Here is a 24,018-nt window from a genome sequence, read left to right as displayed (position 1 = left end):
CTAAGTATTTTACTCCTGCAATTTAAATAAAGCTGTGGCCATTTTGACACCATATAAGAAAGTGTTTTGTGTATTTATTCCAGACACACTGCTTCCTCTGACTTGGGTTATTTTAAGAGGAATTGGGGGTTCATCACATATCCTAAAGTCATGTGACATGTGTTGCCTTAGTGCTCCATCTCATCCTCAGAGAGCATTCAAATTCTATTTATAGTAAATCCTGGGCCTGACCCTCACCGTCCAAAAAAATGACATGACATATCAGCTGCCATATAAGAGCTTTGCTTAACTGATGATAAAGTTAGAATAAGCAACTAATAATGATGGTTAAGTAAGGGGGAAGAGTCAAAGCTAAAGCTGACATTCACTATGAGTTGTACATAGTCAATGACCCAGCAAGGACACGTGGCAATAACTGTGTTCAAATACACTCATTACCATTCAAAATTGATTTGCATTCACATACCCAACACTGTCTGATGGTCAAAACTGCTAACAGGTTTCCTTTAACCTTTAGAGTGACATCAAGCTTATAAAAGGGGCAGTAGAAAACCTCCTTAAAGAAAATAAAAAAATAACACGCCAATATAAAATCTACTTTACCCGTGGAACCCCATAATTGCAATGTTCAGATGATAACTTGTAACATTTACAAGAAGTTCAATATCTTCATACTATCTTTTCAGGGATAACTGGCATGCCCATAGAATTGTTCTAGTAATCAGTGACACCAAAGCATTTGGAGTCTAATAAATTGCATGAAAATTCTACCTGCAGGAGTAGCAAAGTGATGGTTTTATGTTAAAAAAAAAAAAAATAAAAACTGGCTTAGTAGTCCGGTGGACAGTCCTATACAGTGATCAATGGTCATCTCTTTATGAAAACTAATAGACGCTTTTAAGACCACCCACTGGACTCTCCAACTTGAAAATACATTATTTTAGCACACCCGTGTAAAGAGATGGAATCATTATCCCGTCTCAAAGTTACTTTTGTAGAATTAATGAGAAAAACCGATCAAACTGAGGTCACTGACACCAGAACGCAAATAATACACACCATATGAACACATGCAACGCAAGTATAGGCAAGTATGGATGGTTAAGGGTTCACATTTTCACAAAATAAGGCACAATGTTATTTTTAATTCTTTAGCAATTTCCCTAAAACCCAGTTTGCAAGCAGCTGCAATGCAATGTAATGTAATGTCTCCTTGTCCGCAACAAGCTGCAGACTGCAAATCTGCCTGTTGCATTAAATTTTTAAATCCTCTCTCGTTATTTCCACCCCATATACATAAAAACCTTCAATCTGTCGCCAGTGCATCAGGGCACAATGGCAGGAGCATAATAATATGTAGCTTGTTCTGTGCACTGTCCTAACATGACCTAGCAGAATGCTGGTGCTGTTGGGGCTCCTCCACATTTCACAATCTCATTTCAAAGGACTAGATTTATTCAGTTTTTGAAGCTTTAGACAGCTCAACAAGGACATAAATATCACATACACCAAAGATTATTGCTAGCAGCTGCTCACCATTCCTCATGATACAAAGTGGTATTCTACAGGTCAGATACAACATGAATATTCCATATGTACTGTAATACTATCATCAGTCCACTGACCTCTGGAAAAACCTCAAACATTTTAAAGCTTTCCTGCAAAACAGATACTGCTACAAATCTTTAACATTATGTAGGAGAGGGGGCAGGGGAGAGATTGCTTACCAAGTGCCCCTGACATTTTATTCTAGAATTGCACATGGGTCATCACCGGGGACATAGCCAATATCAACAACATTTCCTTTAAATTATAAATCTAAGGGTGCATTTAGACGAACGTATGCCCGCACGTCTGTGGCCGCAATGGACCCCTCCCCTCACCATAGAAATACACAGCATATGGGCTGTACACACGGAGAACGATAAAAACGTGTACGGAACGGTACGGAGCCGTACCATATCGCTCTGTGCGGCCATTGCAGTCTATTGGGGGGCATATGTATGACCGCAAGCTTGCGGCCATACATACATCCCCCATAGTTTCATCTGAATGCAGCCACCAAATAAGAATAAAATGGCAGATTACAAAACTAGGGGATATTCAATTTACAAAAACAGGATGGCCAATATCTTAATGGGTAGTTTTTATACCTAGGCCCGTGGCCAGGACCAGGGGCGTCCCCTACGAGGAGAGGCAGTTGTACAATTACCATAAACATTTCAATGCTTATTTTCTATGCTGCTGTTCCACACGGCAAATCCCAAGGATAATTCAGCCGTACTGAACTTTGGGGGAAAAGATTTTTTGAACTTCACCAAAAAAAAAAAAAAAAAGGTGACTGGCCAGTTAATGCTTTGGAAATCCCGCCCCCCCCCCCCCCCCCCATGCATCAGAAAATTTCTCTGGTTTCTGATACTTGCTAGATTACATGTGCAAATACCCTGTACAGAGAACTGGGCAACACTCCACCGCAAGAGCTTGTAATATCAGATACAAAAATATTATATATCCCAAATATAGACTAAAAGACATCAGGCTTGTAGAGTTTATTTTTGCCTCCCTTCGGATAGGATTATATATTAGAATTGATGGAGTCTAGTGTTAACCTTATCTACTATGATAGTGACTTCCCATGTATTCCTTAGATTTATTATGACTTCTGCCCATTGCCTATCTAGAAAGTACAGAGGAGTACAGTCACTTGCTCACCTCAACCTCTGCTACTGTTGGCTCTTTATTGAAGCACATATTCATGACGTTCCTTGCTGTCCGGAAGAAGGTTGTGAGCGACATGGACCTTCCCTGTGAAAAAGAATTAATACAACAGAATAAATACATTATAGATTATATGACCGGTCATGTTTGAATGCTGAATATACTGAAATCCATTTTCATTTGCAATAAAACGTGTGAAATACATTCTGACATGTAAAACATTATGTGTGTCCCATGAGATCAAGTCTCCTTCCTCCTCACATGCCTGAGAAAAGACTGATATAAACCCCTAAGAGGTTAAAACGTTGCTCAGTTGTGGAAAGGCTTGAATTGTTGCAGCCCTTTCATGTTATATGTTTGACAAGAGATGTTCAGGTACCAGGCACTCTTCTGCCTGTAACAGGACATCAGGCTAGTTGCTACAGAATAACCTCCGATACCATACTATGTCTGAAGACCACTAGTCACTGCAGGACTGCTCCTGAACATGCGTTTCTGTAAAATTAGATTGGCTATGTGAATATCTCACCCTTAAGCCTCATGCACACAAACGTTGAAACCATTCTTTCAGCAGCCATTGCATGCCCTGTCTGCCCGACTCCCTACTGGAGTATTTTCTATGGTCATCAGTAGGTTAGTGCCTTTTGTGGCCCCTAAACAGTACAAATTTGTGTGCGTGTGACATTATAGATAATGTCTAATCTAGTGTTTTGATATAGCAGTGTCACTTTGGGGGCATCTGGGGGCACAGTGACTCAGTCAACTTTTATAATTATGCTAATGATCCTGAAGGGCTGCTGGGGGGAGTGATATCACATAAGGCAGAGGGATGGCGAAGAAGTACTGATGAAACACATGGTGATTAGGAGAAATCTGCATTTGAATCTGCAACAGAGAGGGGCTCTGGTAATGCCCCAAGAGTCCTTCAAGCTAATTAGCATAAAAGTGGATTTTAGAAGGCCGTGGATAACAAATATAATAAGATTACCACAGTCACAGTAAGTGAAGGAAGTGAAGGAATCAATATCAGGCATGATAAACCAGGGACAAATCAGTATTCCCATGTGGACATTCACATTTAATTATTCTGCTATATTATATATAAAATGTACTGAATGGTGTAACCTTCCACATGCCGCGCTAAACAACTGGAGCGCAGCTAAAGGGGAACATGTAAAACACAGTACGCTTAGATAAAGGTGATGAAAGACAGGCTAATTTACATTGCATTCAGATGTAGTGGATATAGTGGTTGGAAAACCGTTTTCTTATTTTAAGGGGTTGTCCACTTTAAGCACATTCTTGCAAATAATAGATATTGTTTGTGTAATGAAAAGCTATAGAATTTTCCAGTAGACTTTCTGTATCAATTCTTCACAGTAAGCACACCGAGGGGGGTCCGATCCACAGGGGACACACTTGTAAGGGGTTAAACACCCAGGAGTTTTTCCGATCCCGGGTGTTAGTGCCGGGTCTGGGCTGTGATATCACAGCCCGACACTGGCACCAGCGAGACCCAGTGTCCCGAAATCATCTTCTGACGCGCCGCTGTAGAAAGGCGTACACGTCAGAAGAAGTACCCTTAATGACCGCTGTAAAAAGCCGATACGGCGGTCATTAAGGGGTTAATTTCTGTAGGTAAACAACAGTCCTTGGTCATGTGATGTCACACAGGTGCACGGCTCCTTATAACAAGCTATGTAATCTAAGCTGTGTGATGCTAACAAGCCATTCACCTGTGTGCCATCACATGACCACAGAACGCTGTTTATCTACAGGAAGTAAATAATGAAACTTCCCATTACATTACAACAAGAAAACAGCAAGGAGAAAACAATGCAAAATTGATACAGAAGGTATATATTGGAAAATGTAATAACTTTTCATTACACAAAATTATTTGCTGTAATGTGCTTAAAGTGGTCAACCCCTTTAACGGCACCTGAACCAATAATCTCTGGATGATAGTCAAAATCAGCTTTACAGAAAACACAGAATCAAATAAGATACGCTTTCAGTTCCTAAATTATCTGTACGGCAACTCTGGTGCACCACTACTAGTGTAGATGGTGGAATGCAAAAAGATCAATCAACAAACCAATGGACTTACATTAAAAGGGAACCTATCACCACACACAAGTTCCAAAAGATCAGAACATGTCAATTGAATTGTTGCTTTTTTCAGGTTTGTGAGTTGTATGGGTTCACTATAATCATATAGTGTATTATATCTGGCTCCCTTCTAAGCTCTCACGCTGAGTCCCAGGGGCAGGAATTCAAAACCAAACAGATGTCTGCTCTTAGAGGTTTTAATCCATCCGACACGCTCTGTCCCCCTGAGGTCACGGATAGACAGCAGCTAGGAACCAGGGGTGGGACGCAACTATACAATTGTCATGTAATGGGCTTTTGGAACATGTGCATGGTGAAAAATGAGGGTTGTGTTGACAGGTTCATATCATATCACCACGATGTATATCATTAAATTGTTCATATGCACATAATACATAACTTTACCAGTCATCCTATTGTGTAAAAAACAAATGTATTGACAGCAACAAGCTAACGAAATAGGAAGTGTTATCAATCTTACTCCATTTCTATTTTTACAGTGTGTGAACTGGAAGCAGATAAGCCAGCTGTACATGGAATTTTACTACGGCTGTACTACATCGTAAGAAGTAAAGAAAAACAGGATATAAAGTCACCACACCTCAAATGAACATAAACTTGGCAAAAGAACAAAATGAAACAAAGGGACTCAACATTTAAGCAAACTGTCTGCATATATCTATGTTGTAATTCTAATGGATACTGGACAAAGAGATTTGGTGCCGATTCACCAAACTTGCTCTGAAAGTCCACTTGTTTAATGGTTACTTGTGATGACCTTCGCCAACCCATCACCTCTGCAGTCATTTCGTCTCGGTGGGAAAATATTACTTGGTGGCATCATTTATATTGAGTAAAAGTCCAGCTTGGGACTGCAGAAGCATCAATTCATCACATTCAGACAAGCACCGTTTCTCTAAACTGATAACCTTAGTCTAAAAGAAAATTTGCTACAGCGTTAACAGAGAGTTTTTCCGAATGAGGGCAACACTAAAAAGCAAGGGCCCTGGCACTTTATTAATTACATCCGTTCAGAAGAACCATAGAAAATAAATGACGCACAGGCAATAATCGGACAACCACCAATCCACATCCTTTAACATATTGTGTGGATGGGGGTTAGAGTAATTTCATTTGGAATAACAATTTTTACTATGCTCCGAAGCTCATAGTTAAAATGTGGTTTAAGACATTCACGTGTTACTTACTTTGTAAATGCACTTGTGAAGGTCACCAAATAAACTTTTATCTTCGGGTTCCTCTTCTGTGCACTCTTTTTCCTGAGCAAAGAGCCTTCGTCTACCATTTTTTAAAGGGACATCCATTTCTTTCAGCTTCCCACGCAGGCCATTACGTTGCACCACTCCATTAATTAATCCATTTTTGGGCTCATACCTTGGGAGCAAATGTAATCTGTAAGCATTTTCAGCTCGCCCCTCCAGTGGACCTTTCTTCTTCTCTAGGCCCTCTTTCTCCTGCAGAACTTCTTTCTCCAGTTTCTTGTGCTCCTCAGGTGAAAGTGAGTCATAAGAGAGAAGGTATTGACAGTATGCCTCCTGTAACTTTGCTAATCGATCCTGCGCAGTTTTAGGGATGCGAAGCATGTCGGCCAACTTGTTCCACTTTTTGAGGTCCGTCACTTGTTGCATGCCTCCCATTTCGTTAATGAGTTGGAAAAACCGAGCTAGATCTAACTCGCAGCCTCCTATACAGAGGTTGTGAGAAACAAGAAAACACAGTCACACACTAATAATGAGGTCTTTATCATATATCATATCACAGCTCCAAGTATTTTAAAGGTATATAAAACATACAGACCCTAAATTGTTGCCTATGCTTAAGTATAGCTTCGTCTGGTATGCAACACATCTTTAGATTTTAGCTTGATGTCCAAGACCTCAGAATAGTAGACAACCATGACCACTTCCACAAACGCTGCCAATTATCCATCGAACAACAGTAGGTTAAAAAATGTTGACCAGGAAGACCCATTTACGGCCCATTCTTCCAGCAATGTGCCATGCCATGCCTGATCAGTGTTCAGTGTCTACTCTCAACTGATTGACTATGCCTATCCCAAGGATAAGCCAACAATAGTTGCTCCAGGCCAAACGCTTTAAACACTAAGTCTGCTTAACATTTGGCAACAGCTGAATCCATATAATATATTGGCCCTCTAATGAATTATTATTTCTCTCTAAACTAAACCATTAAATGAAGAAAAACAATAGACACTGTTGTTGTGTCATGAATGGAAAGATATCTAGCGCCGACTCTAAAAGCTATAAGGAAACAAAGAAGGACCTGAAACGCCAAGAATCTGGCACGTTAAATAGAACTTGTCACCGGCCTAAGCCCAGTTAAACTACAAAATATACCTTATATTGCTGGTTGCACTTTCTCTTGTGATTTCTTTATATATGGCAAAAGCTGTCTGACGCCCTAAAAATGAAGTGCATCCTTTTTTCATTCAGTGGGGTTTGATGCTCAGCGTAGCAGTCAACTCGCCACCCCTCCATACTGCCAAGAGAGCACCTCCATCCTCTTCCCCAGCCGTGCGCCAGGTCCTGCCTCTTGCTCATACCTGACTCCTGTGGTCTTGCACTAGGGGCAGGAAAATGATGGAGGCAGGTTCTCAACAGTGTGGAGGGGTGGCCTGTTGACTGCTGAGCCAAGCACCACACACCCCTGACTGGAAAAAGGATGCACATCTAACTTCATTTTTCAGTAGTCAATGTTGGCGCCCGAAAATTCTACATGGACATAATCAGAGAACATGCAACCGGCCATATAAGGTACATTTTTAAGTTTAACAGGGCTTCGGCTGGTGACAGGTTCCCTTTAATTCTATCCTTAGCACTGACATCCTTAGCAATAAAACATAAATTATTCAGGAGCAATTATACCAGGAGCAACTTCCTAATAAATCATTAAGCACAGGAATGGCTAACAAAATGAAACACAACTATGGCTCAGTTGTGAAATAACCCAGAAGCATGTAGGGAAACCAGTAGAGTTCACATTTTTGATGCACACAAGAAAGCAACAGTTAAGAAAAAAAAAACATAGGCTTACGTTCCATTTTCAGGGGTTTTGGCTCACATATTCCAACTTACCCAACTCCACACATGTCTTGAATAACATTAGAAGGGAGAGGTACCTTGTTCACGGGCCTATCCTTTAAGGTGCTTGCTGGTATGTTTCCCACACCTTTAGGCAGTAAAAGCACACTGTTCTGGACAGATTTAGTATACCGAGAGATGCTTCACTTAAAATTCAGCATGGTGAAGCTCGTAATACATAACGACCAGTCTGCCTGTGTCAGCATGGTGGAGATGTATTAAAGATTTCATTTACAATCTATTACTAGAGATGAATCTTAACAGCACGGGTTCACTGGGGCTTCTGCGGCCCGGTCTTCTCTGAAAGATTCTTGAATGTCTGGTAGGCATATCGCCACAAAGAAACAGAGAGAGATCAGTTTTTAATATGTGTAAACATTTGTGGTTTCATAGGGAACCCCACAAGGGCGCTTAGGGTTGTCACAAGTGATGGGGAAAGCCACAGGAATACAATTCCATGGGCCCAGTCAATTAACATTAAGGAACTTGGCCTGCTAAACAGCTAGTACTGGAATGTTATATTCCATCAAAAAACACTGCTTCAGTTCGCTTGGAACAATGCACGTCTATTCCCACCAACCCAACCCTCTCTCTTCTGCTGCACGTCTGGTGCGCTTTCACTTTCTACATATCTGGTACCCAGCTAGAACTTGTGACAACCCTCAATATGTCTTAGATGGCATGGTAGTGTCAGCATACAGAAAGCAGAAAACAGGTCAGCAGATATGGTACATTTGGGAGTCAAAACTTCAATTTGGTATGAAATTGTTAATGCCACGTTGGCAGATTACAGAATCCAACAGTAATTTTTTGCTTTTCTTTTATAGTGGAGAGCGGCATTAATTCATGGGAATATTGAAAGTTACGAGGCATCCTCTTTACGTTTTCTTGCATTGCTTAGAGGTGTATGTGCAGAGCGCCCGCTGGTTAGCAGGAAAGATCATAGACACACTGTATGTGCTGACACATACGTGCATATAGTGAGAAAATGATTCAATCTTAGCGCCTCAATAAGCACTTCAATATAGATAAAACTTTTAAATCTATATGCAATGATACTTAATAGATGAAATCTTGCTAAATACAATATTTATATGTACTTCCAGAATGAACAAGTAACTGAGGTAAAACCCAACAGTTACCACAACAAGAATGCTGCATCATATTAGAAGATAAAAAATGGTGTGGTATAAGCTTGCACGGTGAGAAAACCTCAGCCGCAAAACTGAACAGCTGGTCAATTCCTTATTAAGGCACCAACATCAATTTAGATTGAATCATGCCTCAGGCTTTTTACATTAGAAAAAAGGTTACAATACACAAACATTTTAATAAAAGCATTAACAAGAGAAAAGATTGAGGCGGCTGTGTACTAACATGAAAGATAGGCCAAATAGTAGCTCCAATACTCAATAGAGAGCAAAATGGACAAGAAACATAGTATCCAACTGCGGGCACTGGACACAAGGGAAGATACATACCATGGAGGCAAGCAAGCTATGGCACCCTTGTAGAAGGGGAGCCCCAACCATGGTTGATTCATTGCCATCTGTTATACATTGGCAAGAACCTGTCCAGGACATTCACAGAGTACCTACATTGGTCAGCAAGAAAGGAGAAAGAAATTGATTCAAAGGCCGTACAAAGGCTGTGGGGAGGGAATGGAACTCTTATGCTTGGCAAAACCAACGCCATAAATGGGCGGCCCATTTTCTGATATGTGCCCCACTGAAGAAATATGCACCAGCCATTTAGAAGTAACAATTTGGGTTATTGTAGGACACAGCAAAAAATTAAAGTTGCATAGCTACATAGGAGAACAATCATTTTAGTACATTGCCAAATCAACCATAGACTCTGCTGGAGCAAGTTTCAAAAACATACCTAGTACATAAAACACATAGGAGGCTGCAGGGACAGCTAGACACGCTGTTGGTCCCGATACAACCATACTTGTTTTGTGGTTCAACTAGCCAAGTTAATAAAAAAAAAATGTAATATGAGTCTTGTATTTGTAGTTCCTTTGTAATTTTTTTAGCACTTATAATCCAAAGTCCAAGGAATGTCAAAGGATAATCGGAAGCAGTCATTTGTTGTATTTGTTGGAGTCCATTACTTGAGTCAAAGCATTTACTGAAGCAAATAAATCTCTCAAAATAGCCAAGATGGAATGGCGTGAATTATGGCTTTAGGCAAATAATTAAGAACGACTGTGGGTTATGACAAATTTTACTGACAATATGAGTACACAGAACAAGACAAAAATTGAGATGAGACCGCTAAGAGTAGGAACAAGGTAAACCATGCAGACAATAGCACAAGAAAAAGAGACAATGGAGAATACAAGACACTTAAAAAGACATGTAAAAAGCATTAGACAGACACATACACACAATCATTTAAAAAAAAAAATCACTGATGAAGCATAAACTGGAGCAAGGAGTAATGAAAAGGAGCAAAGGCAACTTCTAGATGCGCTTGACATTCCTTCAGGACTCAGAATTTATCACATGAAATTTCTTGGTCTTGCTGCTTCATTGAAGAAGTTAATTAAAGATCATGTAGATAATCATTTTAAAAGAAATCAACACATGGTGTGCGCCATTTCAGAAGCTTAGGTTGCCTAAATAGAATGTATAGACTACAGAGGAACTACAGCAGAAACTAACACAAAGGAAATTCCCTAAAACTTCTTTAAGAAAAACAGCTTTAGAAAACAAAAGTATTAATGGGAACTGAAAAAATAAAGTGGTCAGAAATTCATTCAAGCCCTGTACTTGCTATAGAAAAAAATATTGTAAAACAGATCTGAGAAATAATGTCACATGCAACTTAATCTTTGTCATACCCTCACCTATAAGAGGAAGCTCATCCATGGTGATGCCCTGAGATTTGAGGTGCTTCTTGATGCAGGCCAGCCGGTGCACATTTGGGCCCCAGCGTCGACCAAGCTTGTGGATGTGCTGGTTCTGTGTCACGAAGCGCATTTCCTCATTCAGCTTGCACTCTGGTCTCCAATCCGGTGGTGGGATCACTGTGCACATCCCATATTTCTCCACTCTGGCTCGGATGGACTCAATATAGATCAATGGGTCATGAAACTCCTTGGCAGAGGGTCGGAGGATAGGAATCTCACACATGGCTACGCATCTGGTCCTACCAGCATTTTTTTCAGGTTTTGGGGAGTCCACAGATTTGTGCGAGGAATCAGTCTGCGAGGTAGAGTGATTTTCACAGCCAGCATCTTCTGTCTTACTGCGGGTTTGCGTAGTTAGTGTGCTCTTGGCTGCAGAGGCCCGCTTTGGCCTGTTTCTCTCCAGCATTTTCTCTGGCACATCTTTTTTTATATGTCCATTAAGCACCGGTTTCTCCGCCGCTAGTCTCTTGCTTCTAACTTCTGGCAAGCTGGCAGATACTTTCATTCTTTTTACCAAAGGCTGTGTTTTGTTGGGGTGGTTTGCTTCTTCCAAGCGTCTTTTTGAGTTGCGCAGTCCCTCCCTTAGCTGCCGTCCCTCTTCCCTAGCGCAAGTTTTTTTATTCAACTTGCCATTCACCTTAACACAGCTAATACCAGTGGCACAGTTGGGCTTGGATGTAGAAAGAGATAGCACCTGTTTACGAGTTTTTGCATTGCTGCTTTCTGTGGTCCCTGAGATTGTGTGGTGAATAGATGAACTGGTTTTGTTATGATTCAGTTTGGTTGCCTTGTCCAGTTCTTTCTTGGCTTTGGTGTATGTGACAGTTCCCTTGGTCACCGTTGCAGTATACTTCACAGTTTTGGACGGTGAAGGTCTTGCTTCTCTAGTCTTTTTGGCACCGACTGCATTAGAACCTGATGATAACCGGGTTATTCCATTCACCTTAGAAACCTGAAAAATGGGTAGACAATGATTTCAAACAAGTAAAAAAAAAAATTGTGTAGGCTATAACCAAAACCATCAAACATTTTCAAACTACTATGTGCTAATGGCTGCACCTTCCCCATATGAATCCATTAGTGAACCTAAAGGTTGTGCAAAGCGTTATAGATCATGAATTTAGAACGTTATAAATCTGGGAGCATTTTCAGTGCTCACCCACATTATACTGACATACTTTCAACTATGCACCAATGGACCCAAAGGCTGAAATCTTGATTGTAGTCTGAAGACTAAATACATGGTCAGATCTATCCCTTGTCAAAGGGCAGGTCTGTATATAACAAAGGCAGACAGCAGAACAGTATTATCTAGCAGTGTAGCTATATAGTTCAACCTATGTAATAACATACTAGCAGGCATCTAAAGAAAGTAGTAAATTATTTATGCGTTCATTGCCACTACACAGAGAATTTCTGAACAGGAATTAAGTAATGTGAGTAAAGTATTTGTCTAGAGAAATATGATCTCTGAAGTTCATCCTCGGTCATAGGCATCCGAGGGGGAGATACAAAATAATAAAGGCGCCCTATCTCCTTCCAGACCCGGCAGCAAGGAGGATACATATCCCACAGTCTCATAGCTTATAATTATACGAGCTGTCTCCACTATAAACCATGCCAGACTGCCTCACTATTAACAAGGAAACATGGCGACTGACACTTATTACTATGAAACTTAAAACATGTGAGGTGAAAAAAAATAAAGTGTGATAAACCTATTCGTGCATCAAGTAGATGTAGAAAAATACACTAGAATGCTAAAAAAAAAAACATGTTGACTTTTCAGTACAGTCAAATGTGCTACTCTCTTTAGCAAACTCTGTTTATATTATTTGTCCCAAATAACACCTGTCAAAAAGGTTAAAGGGAACCTTTCACCAGGAGACCTATTTTTAGCACTCCCCCATTCCCCACAGAGCATAGTACATACACTGCCAAAGTGTTTTTGTATAAAAAATTGGTTTTACAGAAAAAAAAGATATGTTATATTGTACCTTTCATTAGCATCTGCTGTGTGACTAGGAGCAGTTCCCCCCCATCCTTGGGAAACATGTGACCTTTTCAAATATATGAATAACTCCCATCACTCGGGATTGGCTGTAGAGGAGCAGGGGGCGTCGCTAAGCCCAGTGATGGTGTTTTCATATATTTGAAAAGGTCACATGGAGAAGCTGTTCCCCAAGGGTGGGGGGGGGAACTGCTCCTTACCAGACCCTCCCTTTTGGCAACTGCCTAGTCACACAGCAGATGCTAATGAAAGGTACAATATAACATATCTTTTTTTCTGTAAAACCAATTTTTTTATACAAAGACACTTTGGCAGTGTATGTACAATGCTCTGTGGAGACTGGGGGAGTGCTAAAAATGGGTCTCCTGGTGACAGGTTCCCTTTAAGTTCATTGGAGAAAATTATTTAAAAAACACACACTACTACTACTTTGATAAATGTGGATAAACATTTTCATAGCAGGGCTAAAATGTGGACAATTCTGTGATGTGCATTAACCCATTTATCAAAAAGTTGCTGTTCTTGTAACCCTGGCTGTTATCTTGCAAGCGGACACACAATATGGATACATTGTTACATGGGCTCACTACATACACTTCCTCAGTGTTTGTGACAAAGAACCACAAGTTCCCTGCAAAGATTTTTTTCTTCCCCTGGGTGATGCATAGTGTGGCGACTTCGCTGGAGCGACTGCTAGTTTTGTGAAGACCCTGATAATTTATGTGTAGGAGCCGAATGGGACTCGAATAAAAACTGTTTTTAAAAATTTTTGGGAGTGTAATTTACAGGGAGGTCCTCCATACCACATTCACAGGTATTGTGCCCGTACATTTTTTTTTTTTTTTTACTGTAGCCAAGATTTATAGTTATACAGTGGCCATTTTCAGCACAGTGAATATCTACCGCAATAGATGGTGAGCACAAGTGTATTTCAGATTCTCAGAATTTTGTTTACTTCATCATATTAACATTTGAGGATCTTTCACCAGAACTCCATTTATCCCGCTGCTTTGCCATCAAGGATCTTTAGTAAGTTTCCCTGCAGTGCACAATTTCTGGCACAACCAAATTACAAGGCAACAGGAAAAATGCAGCTATATAAACATTATTTCTATTATTTTGTAAACCATGTTTACCTGTTTCCTTAAATCCTGAGCCGATCTAAGATGACTGTGGTGGTTGTTAGCAGCGAGCCCTTTGGCATGCGAGCCCGTGTTCGAAGCAGGTTGGTGATTAGCAGCGGCAGAATCTCTCCGGCCCTCGGCTTTGTGATAGCTGTTCTTTTCTTTCCCTGGTGTGGCCTCTTTGCTTTTGTGTCTATGAGAAGTTTCTTTGTCCTTCGATGATTTGCAAGACCCGTTGAAAACTACAAAGTAACATTTCGAAAAATGATAGAGGTTAAAACATGGAAAACTATTTGGCTCTACAGGAGAGAGACAAGTGGAAGCCATGTTCATTTCTATTGGATTGTTGTTATAGGCTACTATAGACCTCCTCATGCTTAGGATTTCATATGGAGGAATACAAAGGGTTTTTTTTCTGCAGAGTTCCATACCAAACTCACAGAAAATATTGTGACATTCAGTCTAATAAAGCAACAAATAAATACACAGAGAATCTATGCTAAAATAAAAAAGGTAAAAATTTGGTGGCCAGGTGGGGGCTGCTTAAAATAAAATAAACATTTACTTACCTCCGTGGTCCCTCCTGGCGTCTCACATTGCCATCTCTCTGGTCCGTGCCCCTCTAAACATATAGAAGCATGGAAACTGCGGCCGGAAGCTAAAAATGCATCGCAGCTTCCGTGCCCCTGTTTGTTTACGGTGGCACAGACCTAAGAGACACACGGGACGCCGGGAGGGAGCATGGAGGTAAGTAAATGTTTATTTTTTTTTTAAGCAGCCCTCCCTTCCACCAAAGTTTTTTTTTTTTAAATAAACATAACTAAAATAAAAAGTACCCTAAACACCAACATTCCCTCAATTATCTAATAAAGTACAAAAACCAAAAAATCACAAGCCAGCCCCACCCACACATTTGGTATCGCCGCAACAGTCTGTACAGGAAATAAAACATTATTGGACCCACTTGGTGAACGCCGTAAAAAAAAAAACTAAAACCTCGTCAAAAATGACAATTCTTCATAAAATCCCTCCACAAAAATGTTCTAAAAAGTTATGTGTGCTAAAATCATACCACTGAAAAGAACAACTTGACACATAAAAAATAAGCCCAAAACCAGCCCTGTCAACCAAAAAAATATTAAAAAGTTGTGTAGATTTTCTCTATTTTAGTTTTTTTTCTCAGAAAAATATAAAAAAAACTATATTCATCATCACTCATCGGTGTGCCATTAGGATCCTGATGATGATGATAAATAGATCGTCCTTGTGCGGCAGTGGCCCGCTGTTTAGGGCGATCTAGACCATCGTTAAACAATTTCCATATTGTTCATAAAATTTCTCTGTTTTACAATTTTAAAATCAAAGAGAAAAATTATTTTAAAAAAAGGTGATAAATACTTCCTGGGAGAAATATCAAATTACACTTATTAGATTATGGAACACTAAATAAGAATTGAACCTGCATATGTTATGCTTTATACACTCGTTTTCATCATTGCTTGGCACAAGTATGCACCATCGGAAATAATTAGAACATTAACATTAGTAACAGCATTACATTTTATATTCTAACAACACATTTATTTTCATAAAGTTATGAAATAAATCGAATGGACACTGAAGGTCAGATGCAGATGTGGCCAAAGGAATTTGCAGGATAAGCAGATAAGCAGTTTCCTTCTGACCTAGGGAAGCACAGTGTCTAAAAGTGTCCAGGTTCAAATGGATACTGTAAGCCCTTTTCAGGATAAGGTCTGTAAAGTAAAATACATTGGCAAGACCTAAGATACAATATTAAATTTAAAGGACATCTACCACCTGGATGAAGAATTGTAAACCCAGCACACTGACATACTGATGCATGTCTCCTCTGGTAGGATCCGTCCTTTTTTTCACTTCTTATACCCTTGTTTTTAAGGAAAAAAGGCTATAGAAATTATGCAAATTAGCCTAACAGGCTATAAAAGGTAGATCGGGTGGTAGGTGGATCAATAGGATGTGAGGATAGCCCTTTTAAGGGTTAATTCTCACATCCCCGCACTGTTTTGTGAACTTATATTATAGCTTTATGCTAATTTTGTTATGCGGCTACTGGGGCGTGGAGTAGCCGCAGATGTGGCTGCACGGCGCGGCTACTCCACGCCCCAGTAGCCACTTTACCCCTCCTACCCACAATCATCAGAGAGCAGCTCCTTGCAGCTGTGTGCCCTCGTCCGACGAACCTGCCGTCTGCGCAGGCCCAGTAGCCGCATAACAAAATTAGCATAAAGCTATAATATAAGTTCACAAAACAGTGCGGGGACGTGAGGATTAGCCCTCAAAAAAGGGCTAATCCTCACGTCCTATTGATCCACCTACCACCCGATCTACCTTTATTGGTAGATTCGTGGTGGTAGGTTCCCTTTAAAAAAAACAAACAAACAAAAAAAAAACAGAGCATAAGAAGCTATGGGTGTCAGTGTACAGGGTTTACAATTCTTCATCTTGGTGAGAGATGTCCTTTAAAGAAAGATTACACACAATTTTGACAATACCATTTTAGGAAGCAGCCCTAAAGATTTGTGTTTATGTTATAAGCAGTGGGACTGTGAAAAATATATTTATATTCCAGGATTGCAGCTGGACTTGATGCACTGGTGTGTGAGTTCTCTTCTCTAAGCACAGCTCCTCTCCTCTGGGTAGTACCAGGCTTCTGGTTAGATATTACATCTAGATATACAGCTGAGGGGAGGGGCTATTTACTATAGCCTGCTCTAAGATCCTGGTATGGATTATTGCACAATTCTAAGCCTAGCCAAAACAGTCAGAAATAATTCAGATGCACATCAGGCCGGAGAGTACGGTGGGTATGTACATCATTACTAGTGCATGATGTGCACTGTCAGGATAAATCTCCTCCTTCCTTTGTGTTTTGCTAAAGCCAGGTGTCTTGAAGTCACAGATAGGACTTCAGGGCGGAAGAGGGGAGGTAAATATTGTACTGGGACAGATGAAGAATTCCTTACCTATTTCTCAATTTTAATTGCAGTAGTAATTAAGGAATAAAAGGTTTTCATTCTAAAGGTCAAGTATTCCTATATATAGAATAACAGCTTACCCAGGTAGCAAGAATGATAGAACCAGGTAATCGGAGGTTGGGTTACCTAGAGCATGCCACATGTCTGTTGTACAGGCAGTCCCCGGGTTACATACAAGATAGGGTCTGTAGGTTTGTTCTTAAGTTGAATTTGTATGTAAGTCGGAACTGTATATTTTATCATTGTAATCCCAGCCAGAACTTTTCTGGTCTCTGTGACAATTGGATTTTAAAAATGTTGGGTTGTCATAAGAATCAATATTAACACTAAAGCTTCATTACAGACACCTGTGATAACTGTTACAGCTGATTATTGTAGCCTAGGACTAAAGTACAATAAATTACCAATATCCAGAGGAACGTTTGTAACTAGGGGTCGTATGTAAGTCGAGTGTTCTTAAGTAGGGGACCACCTGTATGTACAAGTGGGAAGCAGAAATGTAAGGTGAAGCAAAAGGACTCAGATTCTGAAACAAAGACTACAATATTCATACACATTTTGTAATAGATGGCTTAGCTTTGGCCACTGATACAGGTATAGAGGAGGGGGGCATTTTAAAATTGAAAGGAAAGGTCTGCACAGCCAAAAAAAAATAATAATAATTGGTTTAGCCAACACACAAATTTTAACCTACAACAAGAAATGTGTGTACAGGCAAAAGACTATAAAAATTTTTATTGACTTTCGACACGACATGGTTAAAAACCATGGTGTAAGGATAGCTGTCCTCAGTTTCTAAGGCACAACATGGCTGCAATTATGGGAAACTTATCACACTGGTACTTTTTTTTTTTTTTTTTTAACACCACCCAATTAAAGAAATGTATGTAAATGGCAGGTGAATTAAATTAAAGATCAATGCCCAGATGAGAATACCCATTAATGATGATCTAATGAAAGTTACCCTCCATAATGGTGTCTCCTAACACAACTAGTTGATTACTGCTGCATTGGAAAGGCTGTCCAGAGTTTAGTGTTAGACCTACAGGGACCATGTCATGTAGTGAGGAAATTGACTAGAAAATAAATGCACACAAATTGAATGTAAAATCCAGTTTAAAAGTTTGAAAAACAAAGAAAATAGTTTCCACATGACTCCACCCAAATGACTGTACATACATATAATACTCTACATAGAACAGTTCTATTCCCAGGCCGACTATCAAGTTAAGTGGGAATGTGACATGGGGAGAGCTCAAGTGAGGTCACAGCAAAACAAGGAATGAAGCCTTCAGCATAGTTTCGACAGGCAGGAGATCAGCTGAACAGCATGCAGCAAGCGCACAATCATTTCAAGACACTAATGAGATTTCCAACGTACAGACTGTGCCAAAGAAGATCCCGATAGAAAAAATATGGATATTACGCTAGCAAATGATGCTCATACAGATGCCCAAATACATCTGGGTTACTGCCACAAAACCATCATGTCATATTCCGTAATCAGTTTTTAGACCAAACACAAAGCAAACCCCATCCCATATTGTCGTACAGGACTATTGGTTGTATGCCCGCTTCAATAGCATTGTGCACCTTAGAATGTTTGATATAGATGTCTTATTACAATGGTTTTGCACACATCCAGAACCAAGGACGTACATGCATGGGAAACATATTTAAATCAATTTTAGAAAATTACTTCTGCAATACATTTAGGCAAGTGGTCCTCAACCCGTGCACCACGACCCCGGGGGTCGAACGACCGAAACACAAGGGTCACCAAAATCCAATGGAAAATACATATTTCCGATGGCTTTAGCCGCTGTGTCGCACTACCGTCTGCAGCAGCGCTATTCATCTGGAACCAGAGAACACATTACACACTACATCCTACTGGTAGCTGCTTCCTGTACACGAAGGACCTGGGATGACATCACACAGTGTGGGAGGAGCCGGGCTCTGGATTGTGGGTGGGGAAGTGCAGGCTGCCTGTGCTGAAAAGCTGAGTGTGGCCCACCTAATGCCTCTGCTATGGCAATGTGTGGTGTTTGCATCTCTTATACCTGTGCAACAAAATATATGCATCTCTTATACCTGTGCAACAAAATATATGCATCTCTTATACCTGTGCAACAAAATATATGCATCTCTTATACCTGTGCAACAAAATATATGCATCTCTTATACCTGTGCAACAAAATATATGCATCTCTTATACCTGTGCAACAAAATATATGCATCTCTTATACCTGTGCAACAAAATATATGCATCTCTTATACCTGTGCAACAAAATATATGCATCTCTTATACCTGTACAACAAATATATGCATCTCTTATACCTGTACAACAAATTTGTCTGTATAATAGTCAAGTAGGAGTGCTGTGTGTGTGCCTCATGCATGTAATGTTTGTATTATAGTTCTGTAGCAGTGCTGTGTGTGTGCCTCATGCATGTAATGTTTGTATTATAGTTCTGTAGCAGTGCTGTGTGTGTGTGTGCCTCATGCATGTAATGTTTGTATTATAGTTCTGTAGCAGTGCTGTGTGTGTGTGCCTCATGCATGTAATGTTTGTATTATAGTTCTGTAACAGTGCTGTGTGTGTGTGTGCCTCATGCATGTAATGTTTGTATTATAGTTCTGTAGCAGTGCTGTGTGTGTGTGCCTCATGCATGTAATGTTTGTATTATAGTTCTGTAGCAGTGCTGAGTGTGTGTGTGCCTCATGCATGTAATGTTTGTATTATAGTAATGTAGCAGTGCTGAGTGTGTGTGTGCCTCATGCATGTAATGTTTGTATTATAGTTCTGTAGCAGTGCTGAGTGTGTGTGTGCCTCATGCATGTAATGTTTGTATTATAGTTCTGTAGCAGTGCTGAGTGTGTGTGTGCCTCATGCATGTAATGTTTGTATTATAGTTCTGTAGCAGTGCTGAGTGTGTGTGTGCCTCATGCATGTAATGTTTGTATTATAGTTCTGTAGCAGTGCTGTGTGTGTGTGTGCCTCATGCATGTAATGTTTGTATTATAGTTCTGTAGCAGTGCTGTGTGTGTGTGTGTGCCTCATGCATGTAATGTTTGTATTATAGTTCTGTAGCAGTGCTGTGTGTGTGTGTGCCTCATGCATGTAATGTTTGTATTATAGTTCTGTAGCAGTGCTGTGTGTGTGTGTGCCTCATGCATGTAATGTTTGTATTATAGTTCTGTAGCAGTGCTGTGTGTGTGTGCCTCATGCATGTAATGTTTGTATTATAGTTCTGTAGCAGTGCTGTGTGTGTGTGTGCCTCATGCATGTAATGTTTGTATTATAGTTCTGTAGCAGTGCTGTGTGTGTGTGTGCCTCATGCATGTAATGTTTGTATTATAGTTCTGTAGCAGTGCTGAGTGTGTGTGTGCCTCATGCATGTAATGTTTGTATTATAGTTCTGTAGCAGTGCTGTGTGTGTGTGTGCCTCATGCATGTAATGTTTGTATTATAGTTCTGTAGCAGTGCTGTGTGTGTGTGTGCCTCATGCATGTAATGTTTATATTATAGTTCTGTAGCAGTGCTGTGTGTGTGTGCCTCATGCATGTAATGTTTGTTTTATAGTTCTGTAGCAGTGCTGTGTGTGTGTGTGCCTCATGCATGTAATGTTTGTATTATAGTAATGTAGCAGTGCTGTGTGTGTGTGCCTCATGCATGTAATGTTTGTATTATAGTAATGTAGCAGTGCTGTGTGTGTGTGCCTTATGCATGTAATGTTTGTATTATAGTTCTGTAGCAGTGTTGTGTGTGTGCCTCATGCATGTAATGTTTGTATTATAGTAATGTAGCAGTGCTGTGTGTGTGTGTGCCTCATGCATGTAATGTTTGTATTATAGTTCTGTAGCAGTGCTGTGTGTGCCTCATGCATGTAATGTTTGTATTATAGTTCTGTAGCAGTGCTGTGTGTGTGCCTCATGCATGTAATGTTTGTATTATAGTTCTGTAGCAGTGCTGAGTGTGTGTGCCTCATGCATGTAATGTTTGTATTATAGTAATGTAGCAGTGCTGTGTGTGTGTGCCTCATGCATGTAATGTTTGTATTATAGTAATGTAGCAGTGCTGTGTGTGTGCCTCATGCATGTAATGTTTGTATTATAGTAATGTAGCAGTGCTGTGTGTGTGTGTGCCTCATGCATGTAATGTTTGTATTATAGTTCTGTAGCAGTGCTGTGTGTGTGTGCCTCATGCATGTAATGTTTGTATTATAGTTCTGTAGCAGTGCTGTGTGTGTGTGTGCCTCATGCATGTAATGTTTGTATTATAGTTCTGTAGCAGTGCTGTGTGTGTGTGTGCCTCATGCATGTAATGTTTGTATTATAGTTCTGTAGCAGTGCTGTGTGTGTGTGTGCCTCATGCATGTAATGTTTGTATTATAGTTCTGTAGCAGTGCTGTGTGTGTGCCTCATGCATGTAATGTTTGTATTATAGTTCTGTAGCAGTGCTGTGTGTGTGTGTGCCTCATGCATGTAATGTTTGTATTATAGTTCTGTAGCAGTGCTGTGTGTGTGTGTGCCTCATGCATGTAATGTTTGTATTATAGTTCTGTAGCAGTGCTGTGTGTGTGTGTGCCTCATGCATGTAATGTTTGTATTATAGTTCTGTAGCAGTGCTGAGTGTGTGCCTCATGCATGTAATGTTTGCATTATAGTAATGTAGCAGTGCTGTGTGTGTGTGCCTCATGCATGTAATGTTTGTATTATAGTTCTGTAGCAGTGCCGTGTGTGTGCCTCATGCATGTAATGTTTGTATTATAGTTCTGTAGCACTGCTGTGTGTGTGCCTCATGCATGTAATGTTTGTATTATAGTTCTGTAGCAGTGCTGTGTGTGTGCCTCATGCATGTAATGTTTGTATTATAGTTATGTAGCAGTGCGGTGTGTGTGCGCCTCATGCATGTAATCTTTGTATTATAGTTATGTAGCAGTGCTGTGTGTGCCTCATGCATGTAATCTTTGTATTATAGTTATGTAGCAGTTCTGTGCACTTCATGCATGCAATGGGGCACATTTACTAAGCCTTGTGCATCCTTTGGATGTTTTTTCTAGTGCAAGCTGTTTGCACAGGTATATAAGAAGTGTCTACACCACAAATTAGGGGACGTTCCGGTGCTCAGTTGGACCATGTGCTAGATTTAACATGCAAAGTTAAAGGTGCACCAGAAAAGTAGTGGTGCCCTCTATTGGGGCAGAGCAGGAAGCGCAAGCAGGGGCCCCTGCACACTACACTGGCCTTTGTAAATATGCCCCAATGTGTGTGTAATTGTCATGTAGCAGAGCTATGTGCCTCATGCACTGGAGTACTAAACCACCAATTACGGTCACCGCAACATGAGGAACTGTATTGCGGGGTCACAGCATTAGAAAGGTTGAGAACCACTGATTTAGAGCCATACGCTACAATTGGTGAGAAGAAACTAGAGGAAGTCCTCCTTTGTCTACAGCTTGGACAGCATGACAGGTCAACAGGAAGGAGCTCTAGACATGGTCACAGTTTCACAAACATACAGACGGCTTTGAGGGAACCACACGAATAAACCTCTGTGTCAGATTACCACACAGAAGTAACAGCACATCTACCAGGAACTCTCATCTGATCTTCAGGAGAGGACATCTTCGTTACCAGTTGTTCTTTATTACAAGGTTATATCCTTGTGTGTTATGAATCACAGCACTGTGAAATGGTCTCGGGCTGTTCATGTAGTCAATCTTTCTCAGCAATATCGTCCTTGTAGATGGACAGTGAAGCAATAAATGATCTATTTACAACAAGAGTGACAACCAGACAATAGGTGGTGTAACAGAAGATATGGCATAGTGAGACCCATAGGCTTGGTGCTGAATAGGCATAAAGAATAGTTTCCATTTTGATGCCACCCAGAAGCTTAGAAGTGGAAGAAACAGACATTGACAGTCAAGGTAATAATTTATGTGTTGATACTGTTATCCACTGTCACAGTGTTCAGATTATAGATTGTGTCCTGCATGCCCTCCAGTTCATTTTAGGTAGAAGGTATTTTTGTTTTGGTGTTGTGTCACTAGAGGTGATACACTATAGACACCAGAGACAATTTACCTATTACTCGTCTACTCTTATTTGACTTTTAGCAACAGAACTCTGACCTTTATTTACTTAAATACTGGGCATTTCCATTTCTGTGTTTCCATTTTTCCACTTCCAACAAAAGGGGCTCATCTATGGTACAAATCATTTGATCCCTATCTTGTTTAAAAACCACAGCATCTACCAACTTAAATGTCGGAATTAGGGCCAGCACCAATCAATTGTTAATGCCAGGTACCCAAAGCCCTCCAAAAAACCTTAGCAACACTGCGACATACAGATACATTATGTAAACTTCATAAAGTTGATAATGTTTTGTAGTTTAACAGCTGAAGTCACAACATTCAAGTTGCTATATGCAAATTTACTGTAGCTAGTCAAAGAAGCTGAAAGCATTCATGACACTAAATCATAATGTCTAGATTGCAGGGACATTTACCTAAATAGTTGCCGTATGATGCTAGAGGCAGAGCTTTTACTCTTATTTTAGTGGCGATTTTGATACAATTTTTTTTAACCTGATGGCAGAAGTGGCCTTACAAGGAATAGAAAGTATACAGGAAGGACATTTACTGCTCTTTTCTTATATATCCACCATCCACTTTGGCTCAAAAAAACTGAAAGGAAATCTTCATCTAATAAATCCAGAATTGAGCATGTCACCAGCCTAAAGAGGTGTTCCAAAATAAATTAAAATTTTACCACCACCAGGTCTCCAACTACAGTGCTGTCCATCAGGCCTCAAATCAGAATTGGTTTATTTGGCTGCAGCAGACGTATGTATGTGCCTGTCCCAATTGAAGCCAGGTAAACAAATCTGAGCAAAGAAGACCAGAGAGAAATACTGGACCTCTAGGAGTGTAAAATTATGTGCACAATTTGAGCCCAAACAATTCCATTGACTATAACAGGGTC

At 40.2% G+C, this 24,018-nt stretch overlaps 1 protein-coding gene and 1 long non-coding RNA gene across 3 annotated transcripts in view; one reads left to right on the top strand and one right to left on the bottom strand.

Moving 5' to 3' along the window:
• JARID2 (jumonji and AT-rich interaction domain containing 2) overlaps positions 1 to 24,018 on the bottom strand; it is a 120,554-nt gene that overhangs the window by 16,306 nt on the left and 80,230 nt on the right. For both annotated transcript variants that reach the window (XM_072152634.1, XM_072152632.1), the window contains exons 6-9: positions 14,017 to 14,246; positions 10,807 to 11,821; positions 6,039 to 6,535; positions 2,713 to 2,805 (exon numbers count right to left, since the gene is read on the bottom strand). In XM_072152634.1, coding sequence (XP_072008735.1) covers positions 2,713 to 2,805; positions 6,039 to 6,535; positions 10,807 to 11,821; positions 14,017 to 14,246 — 1,835 coding nt within the window. The remainder of the gene's footprint in view (positions 1 to 2,712; positions 2,806 to 6,038; positions 6,536 to 10,806; positions 11,822 to 14,016; positions 14,247 to 24,018) is intronic.
• LOC140133054 (uncharacterized) lies at positions 4,430 to 6,496 on the top strand. Its single transcript, XR_011855781.1, has 2 exons — positions 4,430 to 4,574; positions 5,331 to 6,496. It is a non-coding gene; the product is annotated as an uncharacterized lncRNA (long non-coding RNA).

Source organism: Engystomops pustulosus, chromosome 5 (assembly GCF_040894005.1).
Source record: "Engystomops pustulosus chromosome 5, aEngPut4.maternal, whole genome shotgun sequence".
Classification (NCBI taxonomy): domain Eukaryota; kingdom Metazoa; phylum Chordata; class Amphibia; order Anura; family Leptodactylidae; genus Engystomops; species Engystomops pustulosus.
This window is presented reverse-complemented; position numbering and strand designations above follow the sequence as displayed.